At 51.1% G+C, this 22,204-nt stretch overlaps 2 protein-coding genes across 5 annotated transcripts; one reads left to right on the forward strand and one right to left on the reverse strand.

The window, feature by feature from the left end:
• Window positions 1–6,731: 6,731 nt before the first annotated feature.
• Window positions 6,732–10,877, forward strand: SLC25A51 (solute carrier family 25 member 51). Of its 3 annotated transcripts, XR_010745770.1 has the most exons (4): window positions 6,732–6,875; window positions 7,662–7,863; window positions 8,336–9,312; window positions 10,102–10,877. XR_010745770.1 is itself a non-coding variant. In XM_066339009.1 (3 exons), exon 3 carries the CDS (start codon window positions 8,377–8,379, stop codon window positions 9,238–9,240), a length of 864 nt encoding a protein of 287 aa, XP_066195106.1. In that variant the 5' UTR covers window positions 6,732–6,875; window positions 7,662–7,953; window positions 8,336–8,376; the 3' UTR covers window positions 9,241–10,877. The 3 variants fall into 3 exon arrangements, 2 of the variants coding, with proteins under 2 accessions (XP_066195106.1, XP_066195105.1); XM_066339009.1 differs by having other exon boundaries at window positions 7,662–7,953; window positions 8,336–10,877; XM_066339008.1 differs by having other exon boundaries at window positions 8,336–10,877.
• A 3,654-nt stretch (window positions 10,878–14,531) lies between these two features.
• Window positions 14,532–21,816, reverse strand: DCAF10 (DDB1 and CUL4 associated factor 10). Of its 2 annotated transcripts, none has more exons than XM_066339007.1 (7): window positions 21,452–21,816; window positions 20,767–20,880; window positions 19,085–19,282; window positions 18,313–18,515; window positions 18,080–18,190; window positions 17,015–17,160; window positions 14,532–15,817 (listed from the first exon to the last, which is right to left on the reverse strand). In XM_066339007.1, the coding sequence occupies exons 1-7, from the start codon at window positions 21,781–21,783 to the stop codon at window positions 15,473–15,475; spliced, it is 1,449 nt and encodes a 482-aa protein (XP_066195104.1). In that variant the 5' UTR covers window positions 21,784–21,816; the 3' UTR covers window positions 14,532–15,472. The 2 variants fall into 2 exon arrangements, with proteins under 2 accessions (XP_066195104.1, XP_066195103.1); XM_066339006.1 differs by having other exon boundaries at window positions 14,532–15,841.
• Window positions 21,817–22,204: the final 388 nt, after the last annotated feature.

The following is a 22,204-nucleotide window of genomic DNA, read 5'->3' on the forward strand; positions in this document are numbered from 1 at the left end:
TATTTTCCTGGGGGAGGGAGAGTTCTGTGATTTGGAGCTGGTACCACATTCAGGGAGAGCAATGAGTATGAGGCCACTGCGGCTTCCCAGCTCTTTGGAGAGATACTTTAGTCTGCTTTCTCTGAATTTTCACTCTCCTGGGTGATCAACCTCACGGAAGCTGTTTACATTGTAAGGCTGTAGGAGTCAGGAGGGCTTGTGAAAAACAGAAACCTTCAAACTGGTGTATAAAAAGAGCATGGAATGTCAGAGGAAATCATCTCTGGGATACCACTGCTTCAGACAGTAATTTGGGTTTGGTACATTCTCTTGGGCCCTTAAAGACCCACACACCGGTCATTATGTGTCAATTAGCAGTGACACATATCCTGTGTTCTGGAGAGAGGATCATTAGTGCTGGGGGAATTGCAGGCTCCAAGTAATCCATTGGACTGGTTGAGGTTGGAAGGGACTTCTGGAGGTCTCTTCGTCCAGTCTCTCTCCCTGCTCAGGGCCACCAGAGCCAGGTGCCCAGGACTGTGGTCGTGTGACTTTGGAGTGTCTCTGGTTACAGGAACTCCACAAATTTACAGTGGAGGAGTGTTTCCTGACGTTCAGAGGGAGTGTCCTTTCATCCTCTGTGCCTGTCCCTGGGCACCTTCCCTGCAGGTCTCTATAGCCGTGGACAAGGTCCCCCTGAGCCTTCCCTGCTCCAGATTGAGTTGCCCTGGTTCCCTCCACTGTTACTTTTAGCAGTGATGCTTCAGCATCTTCACTGGCCCCCCCCAGTGTGTCCATGTGTCAGGAACTGAGGAGCCCAGAGCTGGACATGGCACCCCAGGCTGAGCTGAGGAGGATCACCTCAGTTCTAATTCTCCCCAGACACTGCTGACCACTGCCACAGGGGCATTTCTGCTGGCTGCTGGAGAGACACATGGAACACAGTGTCCATCCCTGAACCTCCCAGCACAAACACGGACAGTTGCTGACAAAGTAACTGCAAAGTCAACAGTTCCTAGGTGAATGGTGCTGCAGGCCTCCAGGATGAGGGGTTTGTCCAGGCTGGGGCCGAGGCAGGCATGCCATGGGAGCTGCCAGGAGCACATTTCCTGTACTTTTGTCTTTTTCCTTACCTGGAAATGAAGCTCAAGATATTTTTTTAGTAAGGAGGTAATATAAAAAGGGATCTTTATTTGAAGGCTTTCAGGGTCAGTTAAAGAAAGATGTACACAAAAGCCTCCCCACACAGGGTGAATACAGTTTTTGTAAGTTCAGCACATGAGCATAATTGACAAAAAAGCACCAATTAGGAGGACAAGTGGTCATGGAATTCCCCCTTTCCCCAGTCAAGGCCCTTCTCTGGAGCCTTCCCTTGGTACTAGCTGTACTTTGTCCATGAAATGTGTCTCAAAAAACTGTTCTCAACCTTGGTAGCCAGGAGAACTAAGAGAGCACTGGGGCCTTCTACCCTCGGGGTTGGAGCTCTGGAATTCATTTTGTCTTTCTGCCTAGGGAAAGAGCTTGAAAAATTACTGGGAAAACTAGCCACTAATGCAATAGGCTACACAGCTACAAATGCATGTGCGAAGAATACAGAGAACATAGAAAAGAAAAGAAAGGTAAAAACCAAAATAGCATCACTATGGACCTTCTTGCTTGTAAATTACCCCAGTACGTGCCTCAGTGGGAAAGAGGGAGACATAAACAGCTGTTCTCCCAGCAATTTTTTTTTTTTAGGGTTAGGGTTAGGTGCTGATGAAGCTGGTCTAGCATGGGCCCCCATCCCTGAGGGGGATGAGAATGACAAATGCTTCCTTGCATGGCTCTGGAGAAACAGGGTCTGAGAAGCTAGTGAGAAGCCCCCCACTCTGGGTCAGAGAGTGGCACAGAAGATGGTCCTGTATCTGTGGCAGCCCCTAACCATCCTGCTGGTGCAGCTGGAGCCCATCTGGGCACTGGCCACCACTTGGGACCCCAAGGTCCCCTCTTGCTGGAGGCCGTGCTGGGGTTGGTTAAAACCCACGCCGGGTCAAACCTGGGAAGGAGGGACACCCACGCACAGGGGCACTGCAGTGGGGCCAGAGCAGCCACAGAAATGCTCCCAGGGTTTACCCTCCTAGGGGGAATGGGGCAGAGCAGGGCAGGCACACGACACCATGCCAGGGGTGTTCCAAAACCCAGGTGTGACAGAAGCAGTTGGGAAATTGAGACAGAATGTTCTGCTTTTCTGAAAAATCTACTTTCTCTGATTTCCTAGAGCTAGGTGTAGAGCTAACACCTCTAAGGGACTGCAAGTTCTGGTCAATGAGAGCATCAGCATGCACAAGGATTGACTCCAATACTGGGACTGCCCAAAAACTGGTTGAAGGGAGATGGGTTTGGAATCCTGATTGAGAAACTGTGAGACTAAGGTGCTCAAAGTGCTCTCTATTTCACCCACCTGACTTTCCTGCTCTGTGGGTCTGGAAGACCAGATGGGAGCATCATTATAAATCTGGGAACCCACATGTCCTGACCTTTCAGCAATGTGGGTCTTACAGTGCCACTGTGTCCTCTCCCACACCATGAACCAAGACTTCCTTGATTATTCCCTCTGGAGAGAAGAGTCAAGGTCAAGTTTCTAACCAAAAGAAAAATCCACTGTACACCCAGCCCCTGTTTCAGAGCACAGCCCTGGAGGAGGAACCTGGCACCTGCAGCCACTGTGGGCAGTGCAGGCTCAGCAGCCTGGATGATCTGGCTGGTCACAGGACACCTGTCTCATAAACACCCTCACTGGATCCCCTCCATGTTCAGTGATTTTGAGGCCAGCACCATCAGACAAAGCAGGACACTGTGCCAGGACATTCGGGCAGCACTGTGCTGTACCTGGCACTCGGGGTTAGCTGTAGTCTAATTCATCAACAACAGCTTAAGGAATAGGCAGAAGAACAGCTGACAATAGGTGGGCATTACCTGACCTGGGACATGGATGCCTTGGGGTTGGTGTGGGAGCAGGAGGACAAGCACTTGGCTCCCTTGTGGATATCCAGCCTGGCCTCGCAGCTGGAGTGGACATTGCTGTCCGTGGTCAGGCTGCTCCAGGACAGGCATAAGAACTGCCCAAAACTTGCAGTGGAGGACGTTGTTCCCCAGAGTGAGACCTGCAGGCAGCAGGGCAAGCACCTACAGCTGTAGGATGTAACCAAAGGGAACAGCTCTCTCTTCTGCAGTCCCTGTGCACCTGCAACCTGGCAGACTGGAGTCACTGGCACTGCTTATTACTATCCGACTTTCTCAAAGAAAGTAGTTAAATATTTACACAGCAGAGGTGTTCAATATTTTCCAGACAAACAAAATCATGTCTTAAAAACAGATAAGTGCTAAGAAATAATTACAAATTTCCTTTGGATAGCCCACTTCAACAAACAACAGAGATCAGAAGGTAATTAAATTACACCTCCTTTTATTTGCCCACTGCAGACGCATGCTTCACTCAGTGTCTCAGCTACACGTGGAGCCCAGAGGGATGTGACCATGGCCCATCTCCCTCGGGCACACTCAGCTGCCTGCAGAGGCCATGGCCATGTCCACACAGCTCACCCTGGGCCTTGTCTGGGCTGTGCAAGGACCCCCAGCTCTGGCCCCTCTGCTGTGCTCCCATTCAGACTGCATTGAGCCCACGACTCACAGCCAGCAATTCCTGCTAATAAATACTTCTGCTTCCTACTCCAGATGGTAATTCCTACCTGAGCAAATTCACACTGGGAGCTGGGGCAGGGAATGCTCCTCTTCCTCCCCACCTCTAAAACTTCCATCTACAGTCTTTTAGAGTCGTGGAATGAAAAATGGGCCCAAAGCCTGGGCTCCCCCAGCCCTTGGGGATGGTCCTGCTCTGGACAGGTGGCTGGAAAGGAACCTCCAAGCCCTACAGCACTGCCGGCACCGGGGATTTTGGCAGTGATGGTACCCAGCCCTCACCACCACCATCCTGTCTGGCACAGAGCTGAGAGCTGTGGGCAACTGCAGGGTGAGATGATGCTGAGGGAAAACCTCAGCTCAGTGTTCAGTTTGTGTCCCCAGCCAAAATCCCCTCCTCTCAGCTGATCTCTGACTGAAGCAGGCACCAGGCTGGACTGGCCATGGTAAGGGGCATGGCCAGGGGTTGACACTACAGCCCCCCAGTCTCTGCAGCTGTGTTTTCACACGCTCGAGTGGGCCTAACTATGTAACTTCAATCTGCACCCAGATTAATACTTCCCCTTGTGATTACACCACTGTGTGCAGAAAACGGGCAGCTGCCAGCAACCTGCCTTTCATCTGGGCTGGTCAGCCACAGGAAAGGAGCTGGAAGAGCAGCAGGGAGATGTTGCATCGAGTGTCAACAGTGATTATCGCGTCCAGGGAGGTACAGGCGCCGGCAGAGAAACAGACGAGACAAGTCTCTTTCCTTGAGCTCGAGAATCCATTTATTACCCCCACCCGGGGCGGGGATGAAGACGAAGTGGAAGAGCAGGGGTAGGGTCGTGAGATCATATATGGTGTTGTAGGGACGGGGTTTTCAAAGGAGGAGTTAACAAAGGTAGGATGACCTTCAAATGGGAGCACTCACAGGGAGAGAGAAGAGTAGCATAGCAGTTTGCTGTCCTGTATTGCAGTGCTCAGCATAGGTAAGGTCCCTAAAGCTGTTTCCTTCCAGTTTCACCTGCCCTTATGAGTAAATAAATGCTCTCCCGTCGCAGCCTTGAAAGGCACTGTCAGATGATGCAGCCCGGTGGAGAGTTAGACAAAGGCTGAACTCCCTTGTCCTGCTGGAGCTCCTGCTGCAGAGACTTGAGCTCCAGGTCCCGTGTGAGGTGTTTGCAGCTGGCTGTCCTGCTCTGTCACCTGCTGTCCCCAGCGTCCCCCTTGGGGTTCCACAGCACACCCCGTACACAGCTGGAGCAGCAGAGCAGCAGGTGGGGTGGGCAGGCAGGGGCACTGGCCGGCTGTGGGACAGTGCTGGCCCCAGCCTCACATGCCCCAGCCTGCCCTGCCCCACCTCACCCTGCAGCACCTCACCCTGCTCCCTGTGTGCCCGGCGGCAACTCCAGCCAGTCACAGGGGCCAGCGGTGGCCGGGGCAGCCTCAGGCTGCCAAACTCACTCCCATGGCACCAGCCTCTCCATCACTGGAACAGGTGCCTGTGGGACTCCAGGTCCTGCATGGTCCTGGCTTTGGAGGCTGGGCAGTGCTGCCAGAAGGCCTGTCTCCAGGACCACAGCTCCATGCCGGGCTGTTTGGACCAGGCTGTGCTGCAGGCAGCCCAGACAACGCTCATGCCAGCTCTGCAGCTGCAGCAGCTCAGGCTGGGAAGGCAGAAGTGGCACAGGAGCTACTACAGCTCCACCGCCAAGACACCAACCACCACTGGCACCTCTGGAGGTGAGGACAAAATCACAGAATCACCGAACCATTGAGATAGGAAAAGACCTCTGAGATCATCAAAGTCAACCTTTGATCAATCATCACCTCATCAACTAGAACATAGCACAAAGTGCCACATCCAGTCACTCCTTAAACATCTCCGGGGACAGTAACTCCAGCACCTCTCTGGGCAGCCCATTCCAATGTCTAATCACCCCGAGACAAAAATCTTCCTGATATCCAGCCAGAACTTCCCCTAACACAGCTTGAGACTATGTCCTCTCATCAGCCAGCACACGAAGTGCAAAGCTTGACCAGGGAAGGACCCCATGGTGACAGGAATATGCAAATCCATGCTGGATATGCCTATCCAGGGTACAGCTGACCAGTGCTGCTCAGACACATGGGTACTGGCCATTGTCACCCTTAGCCCCCTCAATGCTCATGGGCCAGCAAAGCCACATGGGCTGTTCTGGGCTTTCCACTTTCTCAAGGGCAGTCAGAATTACATCGTTTAACGAGGGGCTGTGTGCCACAGCCTGCGGGTCCTGCCAAGAACAGGGGTCTCGCTCAGAAAGGTGTGACTCTCTCTGTACCTCAGCGACGCCAGCAGGACCCTCCAACCAGGAGAGGGATCAAGCAGAAAGCATCCGAAGCCAAACACTCACCAAGCCGAACGCAGACGCGCCGGCCCAGCTCTGCCACGGACAGGAGTTGGTGGCAGCGTTCCTCACCGCCACCGCCCCGGCATGGCACCCCCAGCTGGGGCACCGCGGCCGGGGAGAAGGAAGGTGGGCAGAGCTCGGGGGGACTCGGAGTCTCCGCGCCCTCCGCCTCAGACCCTGGCCGCGCTCGCTGCGCCTCCGCCGCTTGCAGGGCCCGTGCGGTAAAGGGTAACGAGGCTCTCAACTGCCCGGCCTTGTGCAGCCATAAACACCAAAATAAAACCGAGCCGTTACTATTTGCTACCGAACTACAACAAAACTAACTCAACCCCGAACAGAGGAGAGACTCCGCCGGCGCTTTCCGTCCGCTGCGACAGGCACTGCGGGCAACGCGGATCCACCTCTCCCGGGGAGCCGCGCGGATCGAGCCCTCCGGGACCAAGGGACCTGGGTGGGTCCGACCTGGGGGGGTCCGACCGGGGACCATCTGCGGCCACAGGAGGGACAAAGAGCCCGGCTCGGCCCCGAGCAGAGCGGAGCTCAGCCGGCCGGCCGGACCCGAGCCAGCCCGGCCCGCGCCCGCTCCGCCACCCGCTCGCTTCTGCCCCCGGGGGCGTGGCTAGATGGACATCGCCGTCTGATTGGTGGACACGCACAGAGGCGTGGCCTATGTCACGTGGATGGATGTCACGTCCGGTGGCGTGGTGGCGTCACACGGCGGCGCGGTGACGTCAGAGAGCGGCGCGAGGCCGCGCCGGGCCGGGCGCTTGGGGCGCCGCCATCCCGCTCCCGGTGTGCTCCCGCTGCGGTCCCGGCCCGCTCCCGCTATGGCAGCACCACCTGCAGGTGCGTCCCGCCCGCCGCGGGCTCTGTCGGTGCGGCGGCCGCGCAGGCGCCAGGGGAGCAGCAGGTCGCGGTTCCCTGGGCCCGGCTGGGCCGCAGCCGCCGCCGCCGGACTGACCTTGGGCCCCGGTGCTGGGACTGCAGTCCCACCGGGAAGCGCCGGCTGTGCCGGTGTGGGCACTGCGAGGCAGAACACGGTGTCGGCAGGGATCGGTAGTGCCGGGGAGTGGGCGCGGCCCCGGCATGTGCGCGGGCAGCGCAGAGCTTCGGCTCCCGCGCCCGAGAGCGGGGAGGGCCACGCCGGGAGCCTTTCGGGACACTCCCGGACCAGGAGCGCCAGGGCTTCCCCAGGGGACGGAGACGCTGCTCACATCAAAGGCAGCGGGAGCTTCGGAAAATAAGCGACTTTCCCGGTGTTTCTCCCCATCCTTTCTCTTCCTTTTCTGTCTTTTTCTCCCCTGCTCTTTTCTTCCCTCCATTTTCTCCTCCGTATTTCTCCCCGCTTCCTTCTCTCTCGCCCGTCCTTTGCTTTTCCTTCCTCCTTTTTTTCTCCCCTCCTAGTTTTGGTAACTCCTCATGCCAGGCAGGTCTGTTGTCCCCAAACATCCATGTAAATCCTAGGAATCTCGTGTGTGTTGCTGGTGGTGGGGAGGATTTGAGGCTCATGAACTCACATGGCTGTCACGGACGTTTCTCAGGCTGAGCAGTAATCAGGGGTGGGATTTGGGCACCTGCAGAAACATCTTTTCATAACTGCCAAATAAATAATCCCATTCTTCTGTCAAACAGGGTTTGCCAGGTAGAGATCCCTGCAGTACTTCTCCAGACTGTCTGGTCAAGCTGCCTGTATCCACATGTCCTTCAGGACCCTGGGCCTAGCTGAATTCAACTTGTGAAACTTCTCAGCAGAACGTGGACGTTGAGCATGGGGGCTGATGCAGAGGAGGCTGCATGGCAGTAAACTGGGACCCGTAAAGAATTTCTGCACTGTGTCAGTGAAATCACACCTGTGTGCATCTGTGCATCTATTGTGGGTGGTGGTGTGTTATCTGGTGTTTTCTGTCACAGGGAGAGGCAGAGTGTAAGGATTAGGTTCAGTAATGCTGCTGCGTGTATTTGATTTAGTTTCGATTTTTCATAGGTATCGTGGCAGCCTCTCTGTTGTTCACACAGTGTTTTATTAGCATGAGGGTCAACCTTTCACAGTTGAAATTTGTAATTCCAATATGGGGGATTTATTTCTGTTTTAATTTGAAAGACCACAGAAGGAAAGAACTGTTGCCTTCTGTGGTCGCCTAGACTTGAGGAGAAATGGCACAACATCCATCAGATCTGGCTTTTTGTTGCTTTTCCCCTTCAACCTCTGTGGGCTGTTTTTTTTACCGGGATGTTAGAATGATGCAGTAGGTGGGCAGAGCTGCGGGGTCAGCCACAGCTGTCTCACCTGGTTGTTTGTGGCACAGGGAGGAGGCACCAGACCGTGCTGCGTGGGAGCACCGACGCCATGGGTCTGGGCAGCGCTGCCACGGCTGTCCCCGAGGCATCTGCGGGCCGGGACACCTCGGGCAAGCACTACCTGTGCGGGCTGTGCGCGGCCTTCACCAACATCGTGGTGACGTTCCCCATCCAGAAGGTGCTGTTCCGGCAGCAGCTGTACGGGCTGCGCACGTGGGACGCCGTGTGCCAGGTCCGCCGCGACGGGCTGCGCACGCTGTACCGCGGCATCCTGCCTCCGCTCATGCAGAAAACCACCACGCTGGCGCTCATGTTTGGCCTCTATGAGGATTTCTCGGCGCTGCTGCTCAGCCAGGCCCGCGCCCCGGAGCTCCTCACGCGCAGCGTCGCAGCCGCGCTGGCCGGCACCACCGAGGCCGTGCTCACGCCCTTTGAGCGCGTCCAGACGCTGCTGCAGGACTACAAACACCACGACAAGTTCACAAACACTTACCAGGCTTTCAAGGTGCTGAAAGCTTATGGATTGCGGGAGTATTACCGGGGATTGGTACCTATTCTGCTCCGAAACGGGCCCAGTAATGTGCTCTTCTTTGGTCTTCGGGGCCCCATCAAGCAGTGTCTGCCTGAAGCCACCTCGTACAGCTCTCACTTGGTCAACGACTTCATCTGCGGGGGGCTGCTGGGCGCTGTGCTGGGCATCTTGTTCTTCCCTGTGAATGTCGTCAAAACTCGCATGCAAGCTCAGATTGGTGGTGAATTTCAGTCCTTCTCCAAAGTGTTAGCGAAGATCTGGCTGGAACGTGACAGGAAAGTGGTCCACCTCTTCAGAGGAGCCCACCTGAACTACCACCGCTCTGTGCTGTCCTGGGGGATCATCAACGCGACCTATGAGTTCCTGCTGAAGCTGCTGTAACCCTGTCCTGCTCGTGGGGTGTCAGCACTCAGTGTCCTCAGTCCCAGGGAACAGTGCCTGTGCATGTGACAGGTAATTCCTCCCAGCCTTTGGTATTTATGGGGTGAATGGTGATACATTTAAACCTAGGTGCAATTATGATGAACTTTTTAAACTATTCCTTTGCTGGCAGGTGAGTTTATCCATAACAGAGCTACTAGACAAAAACAAGGTGTAAAAAAGAAAACAAAAGTAGTCTGTATCACTCCCAAAATTCCCTAATGCTCTGTGATGGGATGCACTCCACTGCCCATGTTTAGAACATGAGAATCAAGGAGGGGCTGAAGAAAAACAATTCCATTGCCTCATCATCTTCCAAGTCTCAATTTTGGAACTGCATTTTCAGATGTTTTGGGGTCCTCATAGCTCAAAGGACAGATCCAGAAGGGGATGAACGAAGTGCAGAGCTCCCAACTGCACCTCAACCTACTGCAGGCACCACAACCTGTGGCCTGTGGTGACCGTGTCCTCCAGCCGTTAGCACTGAACGTCGTGTGACCTCAGCCCAGGCTGGATCTCTCTGTGTGTATGTGTGTGTGTTTGTACGTGTGCCTTCCTGTGAAAAGGGAAAAGTGGAAGGAATGGGACAGCGAACTCTAGTACTGAAGCTTTAAATTGTCCTTCCTTGTTAAAAAACACAGTGTTTGTTCTGCTTTTTGTGAGAACTGTGTTTTTTTTTTTAATTGCTGCTTTTTCTGTTGCCTCCAGCTATGGGATCAGGGAGGTGTCCCTGTCTGTAATGCTCACGGGACACTCCAGCTCCTGCAGCTGCTCAAGCACTTCACACAGCTTTTTGCACTGCCATGTTTTGTCTTTTCTCAGTTCCCTCTGTGGAATCTCGGATCACGAGATGCTTTTATCTGAAACTCGGGGTTCTGCCTGCTTGGTGTGTACTGTTAATGGTTCTGCAAGACAGAGTGGCAGAGGCAAGGTGAGATTCCTGGATTACCTGCTTCAGTGGAGGTCTGTAGGTATGGAGGAGATGAAAAGCCAAAGATGACCTTGGAAGCAGGGAGGCAGGAAAAGTGGAGAGCTTGGAGACATTTCAGGACTTCTGTAGGCAGACATTGAAAAGGACCGACAGAAATCTGTGTCTTACAGACATGGGAGTTGAGAGAGAGAGAAGACTTCAGGCTTGAGATACAGGGACAGAAGAGCAAGTACAACCCTGAGCTAGGTGAGGGTCCCAACAAAAAGTGTGTGAATTCTCACTGAGGGCTTCCTCTTTAATTAAACTACACATTCATATATAAACCAAAACAATACGGATGATGGGGAGCAGCAGAGCTTTCAGAAACTTTGAATTTAGTTTTTTCTTAAGTCTTGGAGGGGCTGTTGCTTTTCTGAATTTAAGTTTTCCATTTGCTGAAACTGTCTTCCAAAATTGATCTTAATCAGTGTGTTGTAATCATACAGTCCTGAGCTTCACAAGCGGCAATGGGTGGGCACAAGCGCGAGTTCCTGTATCCCAGTGGTGATTATCTGCATCTAAATAAAATGTTTACTGGATGTTTGTTACTGGCAGAATTTGATTTTTACCAGTACCATTTTTTTTTTGTAATCACTCCTTGATGGAATAAAAGAAAATCTGCATCCTGTTTCTCTGTGGAAGATGTTATGTACTGCTGTCATGTTGGGGAACCCAGAGTGTCATGGATGAGAGTGTGGCACAAGCCCAGAGCTGGTCAGTGCCCAACTACTCCAGCAAAAATGAAATAGTGTAGCCCTGGGTCTGAGGTTCAGAGACAATTTTGACTCTTCATATGTCGCTTTCAGAAAAATTTCATGTAAAAGCACCACTCTGACACACACACTTGAGAATGCCAGTATCTACGCACTAGGAGATGTTTTTCCTCCTGATTTTAGGGGGCAGGCAAGAGCCATTGAGCATGGTTCATTTTAATACAAATAAAGTATGTTTCAATTCAGTGAATTATTAAATCTTTATTATGCAAGCAAGAGAAACTGTCCACAAATAGTAAGTTACTGTACGGCTGTAAGTACAATACTTCCAAAGCAAGTTCTGATACTTCATATACGGTATTAAAAGGCTACAGTTTTTACTATGAAATCTCAGGTATTTCAAAATATTCTACATGCACAATTTGTTTCTGTATTAAAAACCTTGTACTTAACTGAGGATATTCAGTGCTTTAGAAAATGCACCTTTGCCTAAGATCAGCCAGCGAGAAGCTTCTGTTTCCTGCAGGTCAAAATCATGATGGGTTGTTGACTTCTTTCTTTCTCTCCAACTTTTTAGAATCGAATCTTGTAAACTAAATTTTTAAAAGCTTTCATTTGGCAAGAGTGTATCTCCTTTTCTAAGAGTTTTTATGTCCTAGAGCAACAGACCCATGTATTACAATGTCAGAACCTTCTCCACATCAGTGCTACCCAAATGAAAATTACAACACAAACAAACAAACAAAAACCCCACTAAATTAACCGAGACCCCGACCCCTCCCCCCCCCCCCCCCCCCCCACTGATGTTTACATTCTAATTCTGGTAGTAGGCATCGAGCTGTCTTTACCCCAAGACTCCAAGAGTGCAAACAAGCGTGTGTGTGTCTGTCGGTACCGCTGTGCTTTTCCTCTATCCCCATGGTGTGGCAGTGCCGTTTGTTGCTCGGATCGTGCCTGTGAGCCCTGGGGACCAGCCCCGTGCGGTGCCGGCTGTGCCACTCCCGGGCACACGGGAACCGCTGACCCCCGGCGCGGTCACTCCCAGAGCACACAGGGCTGGGATAGAGGGAGAACCAGCCCCGACACCACTCTGTCCCCTGCAGCCGCCGCCGGCCGTGACCTCCCCGCAGGGATCCGTGGTTGCCAGGCAGCGCCGCAGCTGGGCATTCTCTCACAGGGAGCTCACGAGTACGAAACCATCAACAACGCACTGCATGCTCTTCAGGAGAGCTCTGGCCCCGCGAGAAACGCTGTGGAATTAATCCATTGCTGCAACACCAGTTCACAGACACCCCGGGTGTGAGCCACCCGCTCCTTGTCTGTCAAGCGCAGTCCTTCATCTCCCTTGGAAATCCTTCCTTACAGTTGTTTCACAGTTCTATACACTTCTCGAGGTTGAGCGTTCAATTTTTGAAACATAACTAGAAGATAAACTTTTTTTCTGACTACCTAGAAATAACCCAAAGCTCACCAATACATAAGTTCATTGTTTAAGTAGTGTTACTGAGAGAGAACTGAAAACACTTGCACCACCACATGAGTGTGAGGCAATGTCAACTGTAAGCCACTGTGAAGTGAACTTCACAGGTAAAACATGGTAAAGCCTTAATGGAAAACTTCCAAGTGTTGTTGAAAAGGACTAATCAATTGAATGACCAAAATCTAAGATTTACCTACTTACTCTAATTCAAACTTATTATTACAAATGTCATCAGAAAAACTAAGTAACATCTCTACAGCATACATGTACAGCTTCTGTCATTTTATGCATCTGCTGGACATGCTACAAAAGCATCAAGGTGACCAAACCCCTCCACCATGCGAGCTGCCAGTTCTGGAGCCAGGCAGGGCCCGTCAGCCAACCACAGGTGCTATCAAGGAGTGGTGACACACCCGTCCCTTTGGGGTAACGGTCCTTTATACAGAAAGGTGAGTGTCCAAAGCTCAGCACAATACTGGTGTAAAACACAGCGTATTATGAGGTAGAATTAAAAAGGTAACACTCAGTGCATATTCACAGGCATAGCATTACAGTCACTAGGGATCCACCAGTCTGAGGAGGTTTTGACAGAAAAAAACAAAACCAGCCTTTGAAACAGACACCCACGAACCGCTTTGGTCCTGAAGGTGCTCCTTCACCTCCAAAACAAACGCTATGCAAGCCCGTGAGAACTCTGATTCTCTCAAGTGTCCCTGTAGTCCCTTCCATGATGCGTAAGGAAACATTAAATAAGGTGAGAAAACAGCAGCCTGGCACTGGGACACCAAACACTTGGGGAAAAGCTCACGGTCCAGGCAGGACCTGTTTTTTGTTTGTTTTTTTTTTTTTCCCCCCAAACAGCTTGGCCCATTACAAAATCTTTGTAGCTCTGCCTTTGCAGAAAAATCTTGTATCCCGTGCTTGTCCCAAAGTCTCCTTCCCTCCCACACACTTCACTCGCACACTTCACTCCCAGGGTGTTGAACCACAGCCAAGGGAAATGCCCTGAGCTGCTTTAACAACTCAGACCCACCTGCCCCACATGCAGACTCAGGCCAGCAGAAGGGATGTTTTCCCTTAGATTACCAAACACACAAAATTGAAGGCTTCATATTACCTAAGAAATTCTCCAAAAGAGGAAACTTGGGAATTTTTTTCTCTCATAATGCAGAGAAGGCTTAAGTTTCAATGATTTCTGCACCAACACCAAGGTATACTACCACATAAATACAGAGCTACAGGAGGGTCCTCAGGCTTACCTTTCCAGCTCTCATGTCCATAAATGTTGTCTTTATCCCCAAAAACGTTTTGCAAAAGGCTTTGTAAGAGTCAGCTTTGAACAAGTGTGCTCCATTGAGCCAGAGAGAGTGAACCTGAACACCAGCAGGTGACAGTCCTTTCAGGTAAAGTTCCCTGCTGAACTGAGTGTGTGACTGGTCTGCAAAACTTCAGTGAAATACTAAAAACCCCTCATTTTGGAACATGTAAGTGATGAGAATGTTATAAACTGATATGGATATACAAGACTGAAATACTTGTGCATTTACAAGGTTAGCTCTCTTAACTTGAGGGCTGAAATCTGACATTCACATTTTGAGTGTGACCACTGAATCACAGAATACCCTAAGCTGGAAGGGACCCAGGATCATCAGTCCCACCCCTGTCCCTGCACAGACACCCCAACAATCCCCCCTGTGCATCCCTGGGAGCAGTGTCCAAACACTCCTGGAGCTCTGGGAGCCTCATGGCTGTGCCCATTCCCTGGGGAGCCTGGGCAGTGCCCAGCACCTTCTGGGGGAAGAACCTTTCCCTGACCTCCAGCCTAACCCTGCCCTGACACAGCTCCAGCCATTCCCTGGGTGCTGTCCCTTGTCACAGAAATGAGGAGATTGGTACCTGCCCCTCCACTGCCCCACAGGAGGATGTTCAAGAGCACAAAGAGATCTCATCTCAGATTCCTCCAAGCTGAACAAACCAAGTGATCTCAGCTGCTCCTCATATGGCTTCCACTCCAGACCCTCTTACCAGAGTGAGCATTATAGCGTTTCATACCTGATGATAAGCCTGGTTAGATCCAGGTAGATTTCACTGTTGACAGGTTTGCTTTTAAACCCCTCCCAAATGGACAGCACATGTGAAGAAAGGCTAATTTGGCAATACCAGGGACACATCCAAATGAATTTCTCCCCAAGCAAGAATGCAGGCGAGGTGTGTCTGGAAAAATATAGCCAGGTGGGAAATACCCAAACATCAGCAGAAAGCCACCATGATTCAGATGTGGAATGATGTGGAAACCTGGCAGAGGAGGGACCAGTGCTGCCCTGCTGCACAAACCCAGAGAGATCATCTGGGCCAGGGTCTTCCTTAGTGCTGAGTGGCGGGCTCGATGGGAGCCTGCCTGTGCAAGGGGGTGGGCTTGGGTGGCTTCCAGTGGTCCCTCCCAGCCTAAGCCAGACCAAAGCTCATTTTTCTAGCCAATGACAACCAGATTAACATAGAAATGAAAGCAAAATTCCTTTTTCTCTTTTTTTTTTGGTTTTGGTTTTTTTTTTTTTTTGTGAGAGTAACTAACCGTGTTGCTTACGTACACAAGCAGCCCATTATCTACTAATCACGACAGAGTTGCTTCAGTGATTGAAGAGGAAGCAGAGGTGAGGCAGTCCAGCTCCTCTAGGACAGGAGGTACCTGGGCACCCTGCCCCTCTGTGTTGTTCCAAACAGCCCATTGGAGTTGTGCTGAAGGAAACAATCAAGTATCAGGGTACAAACACAGCAGGACAGCAGCCCGATGGCACAGGATCAGCAGGAACAGAGGTCTGCTGGTGGGGCCGGGACACGGCACGGGGCCGCAGGCTCACGGATGCAGGACCAGGATCTGCATGGTGCTGGCCTGAAAAATCCTTCCACCGTCATGTCCCGAGGTAACGGTAACCGTGACCTTCTCTGGATTCAGAGATTTTGGAGAGAGCACACTTCCACTCAGCTGAAGTAAAACCCACAAACGTCCATCCACAGGCGCCGCTGCTGTGCCTAGAACTTTGGCTGGTAGAGGGAGACACGTCCGCTAAGGCACCCCGAGGCGATCTGACAGTGTGTGGGGGAGAACTTGGTGGTGAGCACCACGTCGTTGTGGGAGTAGAGCGAGCGGATCTCGCGCAGGGGGCTGGCCTCCCGCGGCAGGCAGTCCACCAGCTCACTGCAGTGCGCATCGAAGCCCAGCAGGCGGATGCCGAAGCCGTGCGGGGACGAGATCATGCGGCCGTCGGGACTGAAGCAGAGCTCCTTGATGTAGCCCCGGCCCACATTGGCCTCCTCGATGCAGTGTGTCAGGCGCAGGGAGCAGCGTGGGGACACGGGGCGCACCGGGGCTCCTTCCTGGAATTCATAGACACAAGTCCACTAAAGGGAGAGGCAAAGAAAGGGACACTGAAAGAGAAGTAAAGCACTGCAAACACACATTCCCTCCCCCTGCACTTCATATGAACAGGTAATGGCACAGGACAGTGATGCTCCTGCTGACCTTCTCTTCAATGAGCACCCAGAGCAGGCCACTGCCTCAGCACTTCCATCCCTGTGAACTATACAAGCAAAGCAGCTGCCCAGCATTAAAGCTGCTATTTTAATTAAATGGGTGCTAGATATATTCTTTCCAATCTAGGTTTCATCTGCAGAGAGCAAAGCCTAATCCTTTGCCAAGGCACCTACTCTAATCTAGTAAATATTTAAATTAAATCTATAAAGTCAAATTCAGCTGACCGTAACTTAGAGCAGATCTGAGTATTTTATGTCTTTGACTTCAAAAGGAATGGAATCTCGAAAAAAGCGATTTTTGAACAGATTTTTGAAGGAAGGTTACGAACAGCTCTAAAGCCAGTTTGTGAGACACATTAAGGATCCCTGTCTGTCATCTTATTATTTAATCTCAAAACAAATGTTAAAAGAATCAATGACAAAGTTTATATTGTGTTGATTACATTTCAGCCCCAAGACAAGCATTCCTAGCTCTGTTTCATATATCCTTCTGAAATAACCACAAGAGAAAAAACACCAATGAGTATTAATAAAATAGAGTAAGGCAGATTCTAGGATTAAAAAAAATTATAACTCAATCATCAGTACTGACACAATATAACATTTCTCATGTTACAAAAATTCTGTGTTGTATAGCAGTCTGATTGTTACAGGATCAGCATTAAAATTTATAACCAATCTGCTAAACTTCCACTCAGTCCTCTACATTTGTGTAAAGGGTTACCATTACAGAGTGGCCTTCTTCAACAACAAAAATCCCAAACAAACACAGAGAGACAAAAAAAAAAAATCCCACCAAAACCAAATTAACCTCAATTTCCATCAGCAATCAGGGTAACTAAACCATTTATTATTGGACAAGTACTACTGTCTACTGCTGGTCAAGTTTTAGAAGCAGAATCTGCAGCTTGTGGCTGGTCTTATGAATTCCTGCATCAAGGAAAAGGCTTGAAGCAGGTTCTACCAAGACGATCATTAAAAACAAAAAAAGATACATCTGACTGCACATATTTTAAAGAAGAACATGAGGTAATATGTTACCTCCTGGTCATCTGTGTTGCTGGAGCACCGCAGCAGCGTGGCCCACCCCTTGGGGTGCAGCTGCAGTGACGTGATGCAGTTCCCACGATCCCTTTCTCCAGGAACCTCTGGTGTTAACACCTCAAGGCTATTTCTAGGTGATCCCCCTGCAAGAGGAATTAACTGTGAGTCTCAGCGAAATCCACACATTGACCTTCACCTCTCTCACCAGAGTCCTGCTGCTGAAATGGGGTCACACCTGTGGCAGCTGCACATGGCTGCCAGGATGGACTGCACCATCAGGACAGGGAAACTCAAAGGGTTACAGGAACCCTGAGCCAACATCCATGGGCTCAGTCCTCACTTCAAACAGCGTCTTTTTTTGAAATTTAAAGGCCAACACCTGCATTGAAGCAGCCCACACCGACAACTACATCAGCCTTCCACACTCATGCTCTCTGTCAGCATTACAGCAAAATCTAAAAAGAGTGAGGTTTTTGTAAGAATTTCTGATTCTTAAATTTGTATGATGTGCTCCCAAAATTCCTTCCAATGCTTGCTCAGCTTGGAGATTTTCTCTCTTCTTTCCCTCACCCTCAGGTAAATATATCCCCGATATCCAGGTAAGCCTCCTCTCACCAATATGCTTCAGCATCTCACAACCATGAGTAGCTAAAAATTAACATTACATTTCTTTGAAATTGCAAGGGGTGCACAAAGTATGCACCTGTTTGCCAAGTTCACGCTGATTCTCTGGGTTTTTCCCTTAAAGATCATTTGTACAAACTTCATTCAAGGAAAAACGCAAGCAAAAGAAGCAACTCTACGTAAAAATAATGTATTGACGTAAAATACAGATCTTGTTACTTTTACCAGATTTCGCAGACACAAAACCTGATTAGATCCCCAGGCTTTGGCGTGCAGTGAGATTTTATTGGTTTAACAGAAGTCTCAGCAACACCATCCTTTAAAAACCACAGGGCAAAAAACCAGTTTTTCACTATTGTACTCTGGCTTCTTTTGGATACAGTAAATCAAAGTCCAGGATTTCTTTCCATTTATCTTTTTTTAGTGATCTTTTCCTACCTTCTCGCTGGGAGGGCCGTGACAAGGTTTTCTCAGAGTGTGGCCCTGAGTTGTTCTGGTGACAGGGTGAACCCACAGCTCGATGGCCAGAGGAACCCGATGACGTTATGTCTGCAAACAGCACCAGACAGATGAGCGCACAGGTACTCCAGCACACGTGGGCTGCTGGCCAAGAGCACCCCACAAAACACCCCAGCAGAGGACCTGCCACAGACCACCTCACCAGCATTCACCTGAGCTTGATGTGGTTCTCCTGGCTCTTAAAATTGGGTAGCTGCCAACCTCTAAAGACTTGTTTAGGTCAAGGTCATGCAAAATCAGAAGGTACCCAGAGGAGGTGGAGATCAGCATTTTGGAACAGTCTGGTGTCAGCCTCATTCGCATCAGAAAACGGGTGTGAAAAAACTTCTTGTGGGGGCATCCATCCTCTGTGCACCTGGACAGCAAGACAAGCACAGGAGGGGGCTGTGGTCAGCTCCAGCTTGAGGACCTGATTGTGTCCACAATGGTCCAGGACACCCACTCCAGCATCACTCACTTTGTTCACCCCAAAACTGTTTTTTTCCAGCACTGTCTTTATCCTACCTTTTATTGGAATGAGTGAAGTCACATATTCCTACAACTAGAACAAGGACAGAACCTTCTTCAGAAGGAAGACCTATGTTTCGGCACATCAACAAGAGAATCACAGAATTAGTAGGCTTGAAGAGACCTTCAGGATCATCAAAATTCTCTTCCAGCCTAGTAATTCTCTAATTCTGGACATCACTATCCAACCCATGCCCTCACACCTCAACTAGGTGGAGGAGGAGAAGCTCCTTTCTTGCCATTTACTATTATCAGAGAGGTGATGCAAGGTCTTGGTAACGGCTATAAGCTCCTGCTAGTGTTTCAGAACACATTGCAGCCCCACTATGGAGGCAGGTTTTTCATCTTGTACAGAAGGCCTGGTGTACCCATCCTGGCGTGCTGCAGAAAGGCCATGAGGTGAGCACAGCCAAGTACCTGTTGGTGTCCCAGATGATCACGTTTCCATCAAAGCCTGAGGTCACCAGTAACCTCGTGTTGGTGTCGTACTCAATGTTCTTGACCCAGCTGGTGTGGCCATGCAGTGTGCACACTTTGGTGTTGAGCTTCCTCAGGTCCCAGAGGGCGATGGTTGTGTCATCGGAGCACGTCGCGAACAGTCGGTTATCCAGGAACCTGGGGCAGGAGGGAAACACTGCGGTGCTCAGGGCTGTCTGCACAGCAAATGGGCGGCAGCAGGGGTGTAAGCCAACACAGAGATAAGAGGGCAGCCACAAACAAAACCCCTCAAAACTTAATGCAGAATACGTGCTAGTGAAAACGGCTAATTTTTTAGCCGTAACAGGGTATGTGCTAAAAGCAGAACTGCTGGGATACGAACCAGCTGTGTTTCTGTAGCAGCCAACGAGCACACACAGAAGCACAGCAGAAGTTTGGTTTGGGGGTTTTTTAGGGGGTTCGTGTGTTAATCAATTGTGTGCAAATCACACAAGAGCCAAACCACCAGAGAAGCACGTGCTCAGAGAGAACACCCCCAGTCAGTATGCTCCCCGTCTGGACAGCACTCAGCTCGCTGAAGCTGGGAGAAGCACACCTAGGAAATAAACTGCATAAATGGAGTCTAGCGTTTACTGAAGCAAATACAAGGCTATTCAAAAACACCGAGTAAAGATGAGACCTTGTTTGAGAACACACAGACACAACTTATTTGGTTCAGTGAGAAAATGGATAGATGAAATCACTGAGTTTGCACTATGCAGATTGAAGGTGAGCACCACTGGAATTCAAGCATGCCTTTACTTTCAGAAGGACAAAGCATGCTTGTTTATATTTGGAATTCATTCAATGAAGGCGCTCAATTAAGAATAATTACCTCCCTGAGGTAAAAGGAACAAGACACCCATCCAAAAAAAACATATGAAAAATCCTTTAAGCCTAGAGCTACACCATGCGAAAGCAGCAACAATTCTGAAAAATGAACAACAACCAGCTATCATGGGAAAAATCCCAAACTTTGCTAAATAGTAAGCATTTTTGATGCCCACTACAAGGAACTTCTGCAGTGCTACGGTGACAGAAATCCTGCCCATTAACCTGAACAAGGCTGAGGTAATGCTGTAGGAACTGCGTGCAGAACAGAGTTCAGTTCCTTTGCGCCAGACATGCATTTTAATCCAGCTTTCTGGACAGACTGATATAAAACATAAGCCTTCTGTAAAAAGGACAACCAGCTTGTGAAAAACGTCAACTTATCTGATGAACATGGCGCCCCACATCACATTTGGCTGTTCTGCGTGAAAATGTTCTACCATTTTCTTGGGGTTTTTTGTTTGGGTTTAGTTCTTGGTTGAAGTTGTTTGTTGTTGTGTAGTTGGTTGTTGGTTTGGGTTTTTGGAGTGGTTTTTTTTTGCTTTGAGAATCTGAGTGAAGAGCAGTTGCAATATTGTTAGAAGATACTTTAAATTCACACCTCAAAATCTATTCCCAAAACCAGAACACCTTAAAACCCCTAAATTTAAAAGCTAAAATACTACATGATAAAAATAGTGGTGGATTTAGACTCCTGCTATTTCCACTCTACCCCAAGAAAGCGGCAAGGGATTTAAACTATAATGCCTAAGTATAGGCTGAGTTATGTCAAAACACCCCTCCTGACCTACCTGATATTATTTACACAGTCTTCATGAGCTTCAGAGAGAGTCTTGATGTGCTTTGAAGATATTGGATCAAAGAGCAGGACTTCAGTTTGTTCACAGGCGACAGTCAGCACTGACCTGCAGGGAGCAGAACAGAAAACTCCATGTTTCTGCTGGGTTTTGCCCTCCAGCAGGTGCCTGTCATGCCACAGATTCCCTGTGCCACCCGCTCCCCTCTGCCCATACCTTACAGGGATTCTGCAACAGAAAAAGTAACGCTGAATCAAAGGTTTGTCTCCAATATCTATTTGCCCTTTGGCAAACCAGTCGGGTTTTTTTCACTAAAACCTTCCAAAATACAGATTCAGCAGCACCGGGGGGACCCTCGGAGCTGGGCACTCGTTAGCAGGATTGTCACCCCCGGCCCCTCTCCTCCTGGAGAGGGAGAGTCTCTGCTCCACCTAGGTGGGGTGGGAGGAGCGCAGGATGACACCTCAGGCCAGACACTTGCCCCACTAAATTAAATCACAGCCCAGGGGTGCTGCTGATGTAAAGAGCCATGACACCTGGTCACCAGAACGGTCCTTGCGCTTCGGGATCCCCGGCTACACTTGGATGGGCACCCTCGGGCACACCGAGCCGCGGAGCCCCGGCACACCGCTACCGGGAGCTCCGGGCACACCTGGGCCGGGATCCTGAGCACACCTACCCGTCGGGCGAGTACTCGAGGTTGAAGACGGCGCCGTGCGTGCGGGTGCTGAGGGACACGGAGTCCGCGGGCTGGATGGCGCCGTACAGCCCGGTCATGGCGCCGAACGTGTCCCGGGCCGGGTCCACGGCGGCCCCGCGGCCCAGGCAGCGCCCGCGCAGCCACGCGAAGAGCCCGCCGGGGGCGCCAGGCCCCGGGTCGGCGGGGTCGCTGTTGCGCGGGGGCTCCGGGTCCGGCCCTGGGTCCAGCCCTGGGTCCGGGCCTGGGCGCGGCCCCGGCTCCGGCCCCGGCTCCGGCCCCGGCTCCGGCTCCGGCCCCGGGCCCTTGCTCATGGCGGCGACAGCGCCGGCCCGCGTCCGCCCCCTACCGGCCGCCCCGCGCCCCTGCGCCTGCGCGGCCGCGCCCCTGCCGGCGATGGAGCTGCGTCTGCGCGGGCCCGCCCCAGGCCCCGCCCACACAGGTCACGTGTACACCGCCCCGCGTGCTGGCGGTCGGTCAGGGCCGGCCATTGCCGCTCTTTCCCGACCTCAGCGAGCGGCGGCCTTGGCACCGGCCCTGCCGCTGTCATCGAGTCATTGCCTGCTCTGCTGTTTGCAGGAAAAGGGAACACCATCCTAAGAGGGGTTTGCTGTCTGCGCGAAGCCACGGGAGTGGGGCCGGGCGGTGCTGGCCCTGGAGAACTCCAGCATCGGCTCCAGATGGAGAGAACAGCTGTGCCTCGGGCTGCTCGGCGTGAGGACTGAGAAATAGCTG

The sequence above is a fragment of the Sylvia atricapilla genome, chromosome Z (genome assembly GCF_009819655.1).
Source record: "Sylvia atricapilla isolate bSylAtr1 chromosome Z, bSylAtr1.pri, whole genome shotgun sequence".
In the NCBI taxonomy this organism is placed as follows: Eukaryota; Metazoa; Chordata; class Aves; order Passeriformes; family Sylviidae; genus Sylvia; species Sylvia atricapilla.